Below are 17,670 nucleotides of genomic sequence, written 5' to 3' on the forward strand. Positions count from 1 at the left end.
TATTTACGATACATTATTGTTATATTATTATTCAATAGTGAGTATTACATATTATAATGTTTATTAAATTTATCCGAATTTTTACATATTGCAGTTTGATATCTCTAAAAATTTTGCGTCTAGAATCTAGAGTCTTAAGAAAGATCAATAGTTTCTGACAATGCGATGTGAACTTTGAGTAAATGAGGAATGACATGTACATATGATACACGCACTCACGCACTTGCGCATGTAATGCGTACGAGCATACATCACACGCGCACGCGATATATTTGCAATATTGTTACACTTGTCCAGGATTCTCGATTGTACCCGGTCCCTCGAGGTCAAGCGATTTTACCACGTGCAACGAACGATCAATGAAGCATGATCGCGCTTCGTTGATATTCACGCATTGTTGAATTCATTGCTCTCATTATGTCGCTACTACTAGTAGCGACCGGCAACACCTGCTCAAACTCAAGAACTAAAAGAGATATTTGGAATTATACATATTAAAGATTTAAATTTGCAGATAATTTTATTACTAATAAAGGCTATTACTCCCGTTCGAATGCTTATCACGTAAATACATTTCGATAAAATAAACCAACATCTCGCAACAGTAAGTCGTTGCAGCTTTCTCTATTGTAGGTTAAAAATAAATAACTTTTGTATCAAAAATTTTATTAAATTACATGTCTCGTTACTATAATAATGCTTATTAATAACACGAATTTTTTATAAAGATGACCGAATTTATATCAGCTTATCGTGATTGACCTATATAGGAAGAACCAGCTTTTCTATCGAGAGATAAAAGAAGATAAATAAAAGAGAATATGTATACTAAGAATTAGAATTTTATTAAATACAGTCTTTTACATTTCGGAATTATAATAAACTAATACACATCGTCCGCATTATAATCCAAGAATGATATCTTTATGTTGTTAGATGTAGGCAAAATTTGAATGATTAATTTTGATCGAATGTGAAAGCGATAGAAATGCATTGTTTTCTACACCACTTTACTTTCTTTTTTATTTTAGTCGATAATTAACATATATTTAGAATGGAATTAATTTCCGATATTCTAAATGTTGGATTGCTTAAACAAAATTACAAATTGCAATTTACATTAAAAATAACTAAAAAACAACTCTTGTTTCAACTCTCGTATTTATAACATATATGTAGTTTAATGTGAATATTATGGTAAAGATAATTTTTTGACAGCGAGATTGAAAAATATAGATAAAGGCATAATATTATTATCATACTATATCATTATCTATACATAATCATTTCATAATATGTATAATGATAGAACTTAAATATTAAGATAGATACATGTGATAATTTTTGCAAAAAACTCAAGATTTGTATCGTATATTAAATTTAAAATCAGATGCATAAATGGTTTTAATTAATAGACAACAAGAACTATTTTTAAAATATTAGTTACATAGCACTTTTAAAATGTTCAAAACGTATATTGTAAATTATAGATACGAGTCTTTTTGTGTACATAATGAATCACTCCTTAATATTAATTTGCAATTCAATTTGCGAATCGTTAAACAAGGGTATCGCAAAGTCAGAAACTAAACTTCCTTGAAAAGGAATATATCAGAATAACATGGCACTAATTTTTTTTCTAATATACTTATGTTAAGTATGTTCAATTTATGAGAAAGTTTGATATCTTGAAATCTTTTTCAACACATTCATAGAAAAATTGAGATTCTATTTTACTTTTAAATAACTGTTAATCTAATTTTATAATTAAATCATAGCAAAGGATGCTTTAATTATCTAATTAATATAAAAGACGACGCCGAGTTTTTATAAATGCGATAGATTTCATGATAAGATCAACTTTACATCAGATTTATAGTTTGCAGATTTATTTGTGCGTTACAGATTTCGCCTACAAACTTGTTGTAGGCGAAATCTGTATGAATAGTTATATAATGCAAGGTAAGATTACTTAATTAACATAAAAAAACAGAAGAAGCACAGAATATACGTCAATAACAAATTAAAGATGAAGCAATCGTACTTTCTGTGTAACAATTGGGTACAGTGGAAAATTAGCTTTTCAACGATAATCTGGCATTTTTCTAACTATTGTAAAGTTCCAATAGAGAAAAATCTCTCATTTAGCGTTCATGGTCACATATTCACATGCAACGGATGTGATGGCGTAATTGTATTTATATGTATACGTATATGTGAACATACAACTGCGTATAATAGTTAATCATAAAAAAATCCAGTTACTAAATTTCTTCTACACTCTCGAATTTTACTCGTCAAACAGATAGTTGCAAAAATATTTTGTATAATAAATATAAAATAATATTACATTTCGTTAACAATATAATAACGAAATACAATATTATTTTAGATTTATAATACAATATATATGTATATATATATATATATATATATATATATATATATATATATATATATTTATTATCTATTCTCTCAGATATGTAATTATCTTTTTTCAGATATAATTTTATTGTCTTGATTTAATGCAATATTATGTTTAAATTATTTAAATCTTCTGGTAACTTTAGCTGTGTAAATGTTAAACCAAAAAATATAATTACTAAAATAATAAAATTTTAATTAGTAATGTAAAAGTGATATATATTATAACATAAAAGTCACTTTTACATTACTAATTAAAATTTTATTATTTTAATAATTATATTTTTTGGTTTAACATTTACACAGCTAAAGTTACCAGAAAATTTAAATAATTTAAACATAATATTGCATTAAATCAAGACAATGAAATCATATCTGGAAAAAGATAATTACATATCTGAGAGAATAGATAATTGCAATATGTTTGCGTGATTTTACATATCGTTACAAAAGCACTTTATTTATAAAATAATTATTAACTAAACATATTGTGTATTGTTTATCTCATCATTATCTATTATCGCTCTCTCTCTCTCTCTCTCTCTCTCTCTCTCTCTCTCTCTCTCTCTCTCTCTCTCTCTCTCTCTCTCTTTCTCTCTTTTGCAAACAGTTGCTACTTATAATTAAAATATAACCAACCATTAAATGTGAACATATTTGCCTTGACGAATAATTTCACTTGTCATATAATATTGTCAGTAACAACTGACAATATTATATGACAAACCATTAAATATATATTGTAATTAATTAATTAATTACAATATATTTACTACTTTTACTTCTCATGAAGAAGTAGCATTTTATGTTTTTCTATGTTCTTTCTATGATATAAAAACATTAAACTTTTCCAAGTTGTGTATCTCATTAAAAGTATGAAATAATTAATTTAATTTATATATTTCATATGGTATAAAAGTATATTTCAGTGATAAATATATATATGACATTTTTCTATAAAGATATGTAAAACTTTAATTATATTAAATTTAGTTTTTATTATTCTGTGATCTTTTGAATTTTTCAATTTTCTTTATTTTTAATGTCGATCATTGGCAGCTGATTATGCTAACACTTGATTAAACATATTATTTTATTAAATTGAACACGTGAAAATATAGTTTGATTGACTCGAATATAAGAGAGTTATTATAATATACTATATACAAAATAAGAGAAGTGTATATATACAAAACCGAGTATTTGACTTATTGTTAGTAACATTTCAATGCGGACATACTTTATGATATTTTCTAACACATAAACTATTTCGTATCCATATCTTAATCCTATGACTATAAAAATAATGCCACAGAAATATAAATTTCAACGTTATATTAGTTTATACGATATAATGATGTTGCAATAGTATTTAGCAGTATAGAATCTTTCTTGTTCAAAGCTCCTGTTTATGTTTACGTACCTTAGGATAGTAGACGTTCAGCATCGGATGCTGATAGTTGGTCGCCGCGTATCATGAACGCCGATTACAATTAGATTCGCGAACATACTTAGCCCAGGTACGAGACGGTGTAAGTTGTCTGGGGTAATGTTTGCGACTTGGAGCCTGATTTCCGTCTATCATGTTTCGATAAGTTTCCTCGTCGTAGACGCAGGAGAGATTCTTTCTTCGTTTTACGGAGCCGATTTCAAAATTAGCAGGTTGACTGCCAACGAGTACGTGAAGATCACCTTTTTCCTGCACAGCCCAATCCCAAGTCTCCGCGATAGAGCAATTGCAAATAAATGGATTTCCCATAAGGTTGATGGAGAGTAAACGTGGATTCGATTCGAATACCTTTGAATTGATCGTGCGCAAGTTATTATTACTAAGATCTAAATGTTCTAACGCGCGCAGTTTCTTCAGAGAGCTCAGATTTTCTACACCAGAGATGGTATTTCCCGATAGATTCAATTGAGTAATATTATTCGTCGTGGCAAATATGTTCTCATTCAAATGCGAGATACCGCAGTTGCTGAGGTCCAAAATCTCCACATTAGACAGCTGCGTTGGAAGCAGGGGACCTTCGTCGGGTACGATCAATGGATTGCCGCTGAGTTTGAGTTCTATTATGTTTGTCGACTCATGATCACCAAAGATTTTTGGATCGAGAGGTATCTTGAGGTCGCATTTGTTGAGTTCTAAGCTTTCCAAACGCGTTAGATTTGCGAACAATCCTTCCTCTAAGGTATGAAGCTCGTTCCCCGAAAGAATCAACTGTTTGAGAAAAGTCATTTGCGCGAAAGTATTATTTCCAACGTGACCAAGACCGCAATAAGACATATCCAAATATTCTAAAGATGTTAACGGATTGAGAAGACTGACGAATGCGTCGGATAGCGGATTATGGGAGATATCGAGTTCCTCGAGATGTTCGAACACATCGAAGGCGTCTGGTAATCTTCGAAGGCTGCAGTTGCTGAGAGAGAGTTTATGAAGCTTGGGTAAATGACGGAGAACGGCAGTTAAATCGCTGGCGAACATTGGATTACCGTTCAGATTGAGAACGCGTAGTTTACTCGCGTTTGTGAAAGCTTCCTCGGATAGGCGATCTTTTAAATTGCAATTTGACAAATCCAGAGACTGAAGGCTGTGCAGATTGTGTCCGAGCGTATCTTCGACATCCAGATGCCACAATTCATTATTCGCGAGGACCAATTGACGGAGATACAAGTTCTTTGCGAAGGCGTCACCCGGTAGATTGGTAATGCCGGTGTTGCGGATATCTAAATGTTCCAAACGTACCAACGGCGTGAGAATGTTTCTCCAATTCAGTGTCTTTAATGCATTGTCTGCAATTTCTAATTGTCGCAAATTTTCCAAGTGCAAAAACGCCTCGGGAGATATGTAGGTTAAATTGCATCCGTTCAACGTGAGATATTCCAAATTTGTTAGATGATCGAAGGGACCTGGTTCTATTCTTTGCAGGGGATTGTGCGATAAATCAAGCTTATTCAAATTTGTCGTGTTGTGGAAGAAACGTGTGTTGAGATGATGGATACCGCATGAATTTAGATCGAGGTACAGCAACGTGCGGCAATTCAGGAAATGTCCTTCAATCTCCTCCAAAGGATTATGTTGAAGCTCCAATGTAATTAGACCCGGACTGTCCCTGTTGAATTAATTTATTATGTCATCATTGATTACGTACAAATCATCTCTGTTTAAAAATGCAATTATTAGCGAAAGTATGATTGATTTCAAATTGTCTTACCGAAACGCTTCAGGATCTACGTGTGTAATGGCGTTATACGAGAAATCTGCGTCCAACAAATACGTTAATCCGGCGAAGGATTCGTACGTCAGTTCCGTTAGCTGATTATGTGCCATCTGGAGACGCCTTAATTTAATTGAACTTGGAAACGGGTCGACGTTTGCGATATTATTATCATTCATATCTAAGATATAGACATTATGGCTAAGCTCGTTGTATGGGATGGTTGTAAGATTACTATCCGAGCAGTCCGTCACCCAGTTGATGCGAAAGTAGTGACAATGGCAATCTACGGGGCATTCTTGCTCCAACAGTTCCTCGTTCAAGGCAAATACCATAACAACCAGATATACCGTAAGCAGATACAACGCTGTTGTTATTTTCGCCATTGTAATCTATATTAACAGAAAAAGATTAAAAGATTTCAGTCATAAATATCAAGATAATTCTGCATTTACACAGTCATATTTCTTTATTGTATTGTTTTTTTTTTCTCAAGTATTACAAATCATAAGGAAAGGAAACAAATAAATTTTTTGATATATCGCATGTCATAATCTGTATACATATATAGCGATGTAAAATATTGCTGAATTGTGAGTTATTATAATATATATGAGTCTCGGAGAAATTTATATCCCTCTGAAATGTATTTATTGGATTTGGACATGTGAAATATTTTCTTCTTTTTCAAAGTTGACGTCTCCGACTAAATTAATGCAAATGAGTCAGCCCGAGAGTCATAGCGGGAGTCGGTGAATTGCAACTACGATCCTATTCATCGCGATGACGAATCACGTTCGACTAACTTTTTACGTTGGCGGAGCAGTGCATTACAAAGAAACGCGTCGACGCCTTTGGCCGGTAGACAACTCTAGCAAGTCGGAACAGGGCTTTCCGCCAGAATGGTACCCTGTACGCTCGGCTGCACCGGCGAAGAGAGCCACCCTTTATTCCCGCGAAATCTCCTGCCTTCGGCCACGAGTACCATTACCGTCGACGTACACATTCGGCTCTTCGAGAAACTGCCAAGCAACCCGTGCAATATTTCTCACCCTCTCGCCTTTGGCGCCGCGATTCTTTAGTTTTCGGATGTCGTTTTCCCCTCCTAGAACCTCGTGCGAGAAAACGCCACGAGTCGGGCATAAAGTCATTTACATTCAGACCCCAAGCGAAATACTAGACTTTTTTTTTTTTTTTTTTTTGCGAATGAGTGTCGCTTTTCTTTAACGATTTTGACCGGGAGATTTCAGACGGGCTTTCCGGGATCCCTCAAGCGGAATTTACGCAACGGCGGAAGCGTTTGTTAAATCAATGGAATCGAATGCGTCGGAATATTTTCTCTATTTTTGCCGTATCTCTCTTTTTCTCTCTCTCTCTCTCTCTCTCTCTCTCTCTCTCTCTCTCTCCTTATAATTATTATATGTGTTTAATAAAATTCAATATTGGTCTTTCTGTTTGAATAATTGGTGACCGATGCGTTGTTGAACAACTACAACCAACGCATTGAATGTCATTTTATTCTCATTGAAAGTATACTTGCCAAATCAATATCACTGTCTACATCTAAATGAGTAAAGTGGAGGTCTCTGGAGAATGATGTGTTGACGAGAGATGATTATAGAACATTGAGAGTGGCTGCCCTCAAATTGTAGAAGCAAGATGGTACAGTTAAATTTTATAATCAAAATTTTTACATTGTTTATGGAATGAAACATATATGCGTTATGTTTTATAAACAAAATTATAAGTAATTTCATCATTATATAAATCTCTTATAAATTGTTTGTCTCTTTTTTTTTAATAATAAAAGAAAAATAATAAATTTGTGCAACAAGAAAAAAACATTTTATCGTAAATATATGACAGTAAAGAAGAATAAACGCTTCATTAAATTAATATCTATCTTACGATTTATTACATTTATTTTGCTACTATAGTTATCAGAAAATGTATTTAACGAAATAGCATAATAAAATTGTCACTCATAATGCTGGGATGAGACATTAAATTGAATTCCGTATTATAATATTGTTACGTATAGTAACAATAACTATAATTGCAATTGTTTAATATTATTTTACTGCAATTATTTTATTTTGCAAATTATTGCTTTTATTTTAACTATATTTTTATGAGGCAGATTATATAATAAAAATTTTATATAATAAAAATTAAGCAATTAAATCTTTCAATAGCTTGCAGTATAAATTACGTTCAAATTTTGAATTTTCAGTTTTTATTGAAAAATTCAGACCATTTTTTTAATAAAAAAAATGTCGAAACAATAATAAATTTTCACAGACGGTATAAATAAAAGGATCTTTGGTGATTTTAGTGAAATGAAAATAAATTAAAAAGAAATATATTGAAATTAAAACAAAAATACTCATGTAATTACACATTTTTAATCTTTGATGTTTAAAGTGCATTATGTTCTATAAAAATCATATATTTCTTCTAAGGAGAGAGAACACAATTTTATGTAATACTGTTTTTATTGACCTAAAAGAAGCGCAAGGAGAAATGGCCTTATATCGTTTTATCGTCGTTTTGAGAGAGCTGAATTTATTAAATTTCGCGCATCAAAGTCTCTCTATTCTGTGAGTTGTACTAGCCATTGCATAAGAATATTTCGTAATATCATTATACAAATTGGCGGATGTTCCGTAAAGGCGATACTCGCGCAAATGGATAATTCATGTATTTTATCAGAAAATGCCGAATTGCATTATGCGTGCAAACTCCATTTCGCTTATATATAATATACTTTCGAGGAAATAGAAAAGTACGAGAGTATTAATCGCACCGTGTTTACCGCTTTTGAAAGATCTTTTCACATATAATAGCGCAAGGCTGTTTAATTTAGGAACCAAACTTTAACAATGAAAATACATTGCATAATGTGTCCATTTTACATTGTCGTTTTGCACAGAGAACAGCACAGAAAGTACAAATATAATACAGCTAAATTATACTTTCTCACATATTATGAAATTAAATTTATTTTACTACAATATGGAGATTTATAATTAATATTATATATGCAAATATATACTATATCATTGAAATTTTGGACAGAAATAACATTATTATAATATTAATCCAAATTCTCTGTATCTTGTGAACGTACCTCGTAAATTTTAAAAATTAGTTTTGATTAAATTCATTGACCTTTTGTTAATTATATTGACTGATTTTGACTATATAAATTTAATGAATTTAATTGAAACTTTGTTGAATTCACAGATTCGCTTTTTCGGTGCTACTGGAAAATTTCAAATTAAGTTAATTACATTATTCTAGGCAATGCTTTTATCATATATTGCAGGATTCTGATGTATAAGGCGAACTTAACTCTATTTTATAATTAAAAATGTTTTTAAATATTAAATTGATTTCTCATGTAAAAAATATTTACATATAAAAAATTATTTATTAATAAAATAATATTTTTTAGTCTTCAATAATAAATATATATTGTATGTGCGTATATGAAATATTTGTTTAAGTATCAATCAAATTTTGCAATCGAAGATTTAAAAAATTAACACCGAATGTCCAGAAATTTTAACAAAAATTTTCGGTAATAAATTGACAATTAAATATCGGAAAAAAAAGGATCTTACATCTTTCTCTGAAGAAAAATATTGATTATACATTACAAAGAAAAAAATAAATCGTGATAAAATTATGTATCGTATATAATCATAATTATGCTTATGTGGTAAACTAACCCGTTTCTAACACATGCGAGTCTCCCAATTCTGTGATATCGATGTGTTATAGATCAAGGTGCATTTCACCACAAACTCGACATTTCATTTCTTCAAACTCTGTAACAGTCGTGAAAAACGACTTTGCTTCACGACTGCTACAAGGTTGCATGAAGTATTCTCCGCGTATCTCATTCCTCGTACATCAAATCAGTCTCGCATATATTTTGCATCTAGCTAGAATGTCTGCCGGGATACTTTTTGTTTTATAGTATTATAATTCTTTGGATTATATATCAGTCAAAATAAAATAATAATAATTGTTATATCAAATAAATATTGCTAAATATATGCATTCATTCACAAATGGATTACTAGTAACTTTTGATAATTATTTTCATATTATTATTTTAAGAATAATATACATCTCTCTGTTCGTCTTGACAGAAATAAATTCGTAAGGATTATCTGTGATATAAAAAAAGTGCTTCGAGGGTTTTTTTTTTTATGTCAGTGATACATGCACTACATCCTACGCTCGCGACGTAATGCTCATTCATTGCCCGCGCACTTCATCGCACTCTACAGGATGGCTATTTCATTAAAGAGCACCGAGGTCTCCGGACCTCGCCGCTCCCGCGACGCGCAACCATGTGCGACGACGAAGGCGAGTGCGTTAGTGGGACATAATCTGTCTCTACTGTCGCGAATATATATATGTATGGAGTTGCAAGAGTAAATCAAATAGCAAATTATCCGCAAGAGATCACACAATTTTCTAAATTATAAACCATGTTGGAATAGTTAAAAATATCCAATAGCCTATCAAAATTAAAACGTCTTTTCGAACTTCTTTCTTTCTAGATTTTCAGTTTTTTTTTTTTTTTTTTTTTCTTATAATGATATCTTTTTCTGAGAGTGTTTCTAAAGTATTAAGTGTAAGATAGAGATAAAGTAACAAGAGTATTTCTGCATTATTTTCTTACTATGTGTTGTTGTTTTTTACTCTTGAACGGCACTCTAAAGTGGACTCTCTGGCTTCGCGATTGAATTTAATCTACTCCGATATGACTCTTCACCACGTATTTTGTAGCAACAGCACATAGCGACTGTAGTAAGAAAATAAGTTGAACCTTTCTCTCCTTATCTTCATTATTTTTTAATTACATTACATTGTCATTCGTTGAAGAGTGAATCATTTGCTAATTGATTAATTTTTCACCGGCTCGACGTAAAATCGTCGTAATAAAGGAAACGTTTTAAAAGTATATTTTACATACCGGATATGTAATGTAGACCTAGAAAACCGACGGTACCGACGATGAGGACAACGGTGCGACGATGATCGCAACGACTCGCACGCGCACGTCGGTGGACAGAGATAAATTGAGCGACCGGATTGCCGAGAGCCGCGGTTAAATTAAATCATGTCCGACTGAATTCAGGGTTAAAATCTACCGAGGCGCGCTCTCGTTCTGCACGCGACGAGCTCGAATTTTCGAGCTATATTTTTTGCGATCCGTGTTCGTTTTAGACACTTTTATCTATATTATTTTATTTTGTATTAATTCATATTAATTTCACAATTAGCATTATTAAATCAATTATTTTTGTGTTGAGACATTTAAAAAATATTTAATTAAAATTATTTTTAAAGATATTGTCCCTTGGTAAATGTTACACTTTTGATGATGATTTTATAGAAGTTTTTTTCTAATATATAAACATCATTTTTATTATATTTTTATTATAAGGAGACAAAATGGCAAAATATAATTTATTTAGTGAGAAATTGAAAATTGGCTTCATCATTCATTTAGTTTTCGTCCATCTACGATCCATATAATAATTGTGTAATTTTCATCAACGCTTTGGAGTCGTGGAGAGCAAGGAGGAAGGTAAATTGGCTCTAAGATTCCGCGTTTAAAAAGTGCAAAAGAATTTTTCAGATTAAAAAAATATTGTTCTCTCATAAGATAAAAATTTTAATACGCAATTTCATTAAATAAAAGGTGGTATTGCGTCAAGGGTAGGCGCCCCTCGCACGACCGGCCCTGCTTTTAGATTAAACGTGGGCTCGCGCTTTTCTTAACCTCCAAACTCTTTGACAGAAGTGACAGATTCTTCCGTAGAGATTTCTTCCTATCGATTGAGAGGGGGAATCTTACCGTGAATGTGACGTTTCCGAGCGAAGAGCCTCACATGCGGTCGAATATTATCGCGATCCGCAACTGCGAGTGTTCGGAAGTACTTGATAACGCACCCTTATTATGACGACCATCGGGGGGGTAGGAAACTCGGAGACAGAATGAAATGTGTGAAGCATGCGCTTGCGCGACGATATTAAATGCGTCTCTTTTTAAAATGCGTCTCGGAATGTGCGCGATAAAGCGCTCGTTCTTTGAGTCGAGAACACGCTGCATGATGATGCATGTCGATTTGACAACTGGAGGAGAATCACGCGACGCGAATGTTATGAATGATGCACTTCCGTGTATAAAAACATATATATTTCTCGAGTGAAATATTTTGTACACATACTTTTACAGTGTTTACAAAACGCTGCGTTATGATAACATTAATCTCGTACGTTACGCCCCAGATTTATTCTTGGACACGTAATTTGTTTAATGAATATTTAAAAATGAATTAATTGAACCACCACCTTTTAAAAGAATATTCTAGAAAAAGATTTTACATTATAAATATCTCTGATCTCTAATTATGACATATAACGTTGCAATGTGATAATCGTTCTACGTTCAGATACACGTTTGCGCAATTGCTGGCAATTAACTTGTTATTTTGTAATTTACACATGCTGCGTCTCATTATTTCTAACGAAGCGAAATATATCCTTATCGTACGGTTATATTCACGTTTACCTTTGAAAATTAGCACCAAATGCAAGACGATCGAACGTCGCGTCGAATGTTGGTAAAATACAGGTTCACGATTGAAACAGCTGATTGATTAATACCGGCCACACATGAATAAATTGACGTAGCAGAGGGGGAAAGGTACGCGCATGCTCCTACCGTTTCTGCGATGTATACACTGTTCGCAGATGACGCTAGAAGGCAAAGTTTAAAATTATATATAAAGTGCATCTCTCCTAATATAAGGATCAATTAAACGATTGAGATAAACGATAAAAAAAATTGGCGTGCCATCGCCCATACACCTCGATTTATCTCAGGTCGTGTCTGATCGATAGCGGTCACGTGTGAAATGAGACGATTCGTCATGACTTGGTCTTTTTTTTTTTTTTAGAATTAGTACGATTAATTTTTTATATTTAATTTATAGAAAATTAATTACACGACATTAATGTAAACACGAGCGACGTGAGATAAATAATAACCTTGAATGGTGAAATTATATTCTGTCTGAATAAATAATGTGTATTTTTTTAACAATGATTTATTGTACATACATTTAAATATAATTGCAATTTAAGAAAAATATTTATTGATACCTTTTGAGCAGGGTAATTGCACAATGAGTTTTATAGATTGTCACGATTTGAGGGTCCGTTTTTCACTGGCGTCGCCAGTGAATCTGCAGTTATTCCCCTTGATTATTTAACGAGTTTTACGAGTTACAGCGTCACTTCTCACTCACATATATTCTTGTATCCGTTCTTTGACTGACTGGTAGGAGATGAAAATGCGAGATTTATGATGCTTGTTTTATGAATCTGTTTTTTTAGAATTTTTAATAAAAATAAGCTTCGTAACCTGTCGTCGCTATGCGACGAAACAAACAATAGTGATCTTGTTCAAAAAAATTACAGTTCCAAAAATGTCCGCGTTGCAATCGGAATTTGTTATATTAACTTACGTTTACGTTTATAAGGTATATTTGAGCAGACAGAAAATTGGTAAACTAGAGATTAATCTTCTAGAAACGCGTGGGTTTCCGTACGTGTTATAAAGAAGTAATTTACTCATTTTCACATTAAAGAAATTATTCTGCTAAAATTGTTCTGACGTGTCCAGAAATATTATAATTTTCCAGAAACGATTAATGCACGCGCGTATACTTTACATATCATAAAATTCATTATAATATACTCTTCGTAATGCTAAAAAAAATAAACTTTTATTATTCGTTCGATTAGACTAAACGACTTACAAACAGAAGCGTGCATGTTTTAACAGAGATATAATGAGTACATAGAGTCAAGTTTAACAGTACATTCTGCTATATCGGCAAATAAGTCGCTGTTTCAGACAGTCGATCTTTATGACAAAACATTGTGTTATAAAAATGAGAAACGCAACAAACTTTAAGGTCCAACTCTGTTGAGAAATTCTTAATACTTAATATATTTGATATAATAATTTATTAAAAAAAAAAGCTTAATGCACGATTATTGCACGCGCGTATACTTTACATATCATAAAATTCATTAAAATGTACTCTTCATAATGCTAAAAAAAATAAACTTTTATTATTCATAACGCAGCGAGTTTTCATCTACACATTAGATATTTCGTCGAAAAAAGAAAAAGAATAGATTCGGAAATCAAACTTTTAGAAGCAAATTAAATAAAATTTCCAATCAAATTTTTAAATCAAATATCCAAAGCATATTTCTAGTAGTTTTATTTTCTATCTGATTGCTAATCGATACATTGTATACAAGAGATCGCGACGCTTTTTTAAGCTACGATTGCTATTTGCACTGGTGAGCACTTGCATGTGCATTTGCATCCCCATAGGGTCGTCCCAACTACAGTATGTATTCAGATTCGAAGAGGACAATGGGAAATCGATATGGGTCGGATATGGTACGTGTCACTCTCTCTTTGTACATGTCTGTGCACAAGTTGTTTGTTCATGCAGTCGGTGATTGAACGATGTTCCGTTCAGTTTCGAAAAATTGCATTCGTTAGAACGGCGGAGATGATGATGATGATGAGTTGATATATTTATTTCAGACGAATGTATGTATTATACGAAACCCATCTCGAAATCTTGTGATCTTGATGGAAAGGAGCGCGGAAAAACCGACGATCTGCCAACCCCACTTGTATCAGCGTAACGAATGAGAAGAGTATCGATTAACTTTGCGATTGACATTAGCTTTCCCGATAGCGCGCCGTTGAATTATCGTCTCGGGATTAATTTTTCCCTTTCTGATTCGCGCATGGAGAGCATGCCGTGGATTTTATTTTATTTTTTTTTTTCTTATTCGAACGTCGCTTAACGAGAGAATCGAGGTAGCAACGGTAGAATTCACATTTAATGGAATGTAACATCGAGAATTCTGAATCAACCGGTCGAAAATGTACGTCTCGGAGATTAATGAGAGTAGATTCATCGATAAATCAGTAAATCATATACCATAAATACTGAGAAATATAATGCTAAAGAGAGAGAGAGAGAGAGAGAGAGAGAGAGACAAAGAGAGAAGGAAAAGGAAGGAGAGGAGAAGTAGAGAGAGAAAGAGAGGAAGCAAAAATTATCAAATATATGCAAATAGAATTGTATGAATAAAAATCTTGATTATCATTTCCTATTCTTTTCTTTATCTCTCGACGCTAATGCTTTGTTACGATTTAAATAACTCTCCTCATCGCGATTTGAATTTAATACAATATATATTTGCAGAATAAAAGCGCGTATTTTTTAATCACTTAAAAGTAATAATTATTTATACGATTATGAGAGATATATGTACCTATGAACGTGGAATTATGATGAAAAAATTTGAAAAGTTTACGCTTCGAGAAAAATATTTAAATATTTAGACGTGACATATACACACGTCGTTATAAATGTACGACTATACGACGATAATGCTACCTTATACCTCGTAATATTGTACAGACATATTTTTCATACACATATCATTTTGCTCTCATTTTATCATGTTTATTCACGATGCGCCCAACGCATCAAGGCTTAGGAGGGTCTAGCAGGTGATCTTTATTTATGCATCTACTTTAATATCAATTTATGTGCCGTTACTCTTGTATTGCATATAATTATGAAACTTATGTTCTTTTTAAATAGATATTTTTACATGTGCACCTTTATCACCTACTTGCGCGTGTAAATTATAAAATATATGTATATTGCATTTTTTGTTATCTTATTAGATATTTGTTTATGCAAAATAATTGTTTAGTATGATTGAAATATAATATGACATTTTAGCTATAGTATTACTATATGAATTATTTGCCATTTAACGCGTTAATAAAAAAAAAATATCGTAAAAAGGTATCAATATAGTAGATAAATTTCTGTCATAAATATTAGAAATTGAAAATTGATAAAATTTGTGGAAATATATTTTTATTTAAATGCATAAATTAAATATTTAAATAATTTAATAATAAATGTTTTGCATATACACAAAATACAATAAAAGAGTTCTTTATCAACCGATTTATTTTATTAACTGATACTAAATCGTTATAAAGATGTGCAATAGATGGCGATAAGATACCGTTTGGATTGCTCAACAAATCTGTACAGGAGGGATTTTGCGTAAGAATAGACGTACATCAATACTTTTGAGGTAAATATTTGAAATAATTATTAAAAAAATAATAAATTGTTTATTTAACATGCAATAAATTCTTAGCGATATAATAAGTTATATTTTTTGTCATTATTCAGGCAAAGGCTGCTGGCTTTATTTAATATTATTGTATGTTATTTCTATTATAATATAGGCAGTGATAAAAATAAAAATGAATTAGTATTAATCACATTTAAGGCAAATGACGGAAATATTTGTGACGCAATACTCGTGATAATCTTTCTACGGATATATCGTCTATATAAGTCTCATCTATTTTTCGAGTCTTATATTCTTACGAAATTATGTGAGAATGACTTTGGCAAAGCTCCAATGTGCCGTAGAATGTGCGGGGACATGTACGGAGCAACGAACTTTAGTCAGCGTGAGACTTCGTACAAGATTCTTCTTGTTTCTCAACGGAAACTTTTTAGCCGTGAACTTGATATAGACATTTTCTTTAGAAGTAATATCAAAGTTTTTATACACGTCATTTATTCTATGAAGCGATAATTATAGAATTTATATAATATAGAAGAAAAATGAAAATGTAGAAACAATTTCGAACATCAGACTCGAAGGCTCTACATCGAGGAGATACTCAAAGTTTATCGCGGTGAATACAATTTTTGTTTAATGTGTTATTTAATCGGAATTTAATGAAAATTAAATTGTTATTTATTAGAGGATAAAAAATGTTATTAAAATGTAATTGCAAAAATATTTTTTTCTTTATAATATACGCTATATACGTTATATAAGATACAGAAGCCAAAAAATATAAAGAAAGATGAAAAAGAAAAATATAATTTTTTATTGTTTAATATAAAGAGCTTTTAGATATTTACTTATTATCGTGTATTTATATAATAATTTTTATTTTACATGTATAACTCAATTTACTTTTTTATCAGATTTAATATATATAGATGATTGAGTATTATATTATAATAACTAATGCAATCATCGCATTATCGCATTGTGTTGGCTAAATTAAAAGCTATACATAAAACGAACCGCGAAAATATACTTTACTGCCAGACGTAATAATTAAAAATTACAACTGTTAAAAAGTAAAACGAATTTCTAAACCGATTCTAGGCATCGTAAGTTTTAATTATTATTCGGCGATGATCGCGCATAAGCTGCAACCGCGACGTTTGCGCTCGTATTCGCATGCTTAATTAATTAAACAACGTAATTACAGGATGCGAGAACACGGGCGGGACAGAAGCATTTTTAATTAATTTACGACCAGCTACGATTATGAGCTTTTCGCTAACGCCTCCCTTACGTGCGTCGCTTATGATAACGACATTTATCCGCGCAATATTATGCGCCGTCCGGTAGCGGCAAACATTTCCATCCAAATACTCGTCGTAAGAGAGAGGTAATTACGATTCCTATTATGCTAAAGCCAATACCGTAACGCTTGATCCTCTATTCGACCTTCTCTACTCCTCGCTACCCCCGCAGTCGTCCCTGTAATCTGCGAAATAATCCTCGCAGAGAGATCCGCCCGGTCCGATGTAATTTCGCGCGAATATGAATAAGAATCACGACTCACGCGTGACTCGAAGCTTTCTCCGCATGCGACCAAGTTAGGGCGCTGCCGGGTGGAGCAGGCAGCAGGTAGGGTTGGCGTCGAGAAGAACCATGGTGGAGGTTTGGGTTTGGGGTGGTGGTGATGGTGGCGGCAGCGACGGCAGCAGCCGCGGCGGCAGCGGCGGCGGCGACAGTGATATGGTGGTGGAAATGGTGGCGATGGTGGTGGTGA

The 17,670-nt window shown here is 32.3% G+C and overlaps 1 protein-coding gene across 3 annotated transcripts; it reads right to left on the bottom strand.

Moving 5' to 3' along the window:
- Positions 1-2,739: 2,739 nt before the first annotated feature.
- LOC140663782 (uncharacterized) lies at positions 2,740-12,904 on the bottom strand. Of its 3 annotated transcripts, XM_072888242.1 has the most exons (4): positions 12,834-12,904; positions 12,241-12,428; positions 5,640-6,034; positions 2,740-5,537 (listed from the first exon to the last, which is right to left on the bottom strand). In XM_072888242.1, exons 3-4 carry the CDS (start codon positions 6,026-6,028, stop codon positions 3,899-3,901), a joined length of 2,028 nt encoding a protein of 675 aa, XP_072744343.1. In that variant the 5' UTR covers positions 6,029-6,034; positions 12,241-12,428; positions 12,834-12,904; the 3' UTR covers positions 2,740-3,898. The 3 variants fall into 3 exon arrangements, with proteins under 3 accessions (XP_072744343.1, XP_072744344.1, XP_072744345.1); XM_072888243.1 differs by lacking the exons at positions 12,241-12,428; positions 12,834-12,904 and adding an exon at positions 11,524-12,041; XM_072888244.1 differs by lacking the exons at positions 12,241-12,428; positions 12,834-12,904 and adding an exon at positions 10,636-10,915.
- Positions 12,905-17,670: the final 4,766 nt, after the last annotated feature.

This window comes from Anoplolepis gracilipes, chromosome 3 (genome assembly GCF_047496725.1).
Source record: "Anoplolepis gracilipes chromosome 3, ASM4749672v1, whole genome shotgun sequence".
In the NCBI taxonomy this organism is placed as follows: domain Eukaryota; kingdom Metazoa; phylum Arthropoda; class Insecta; order Hymenoptera; family Formicidae; genus Anoplolepis; species Anoplolepis gracilipes.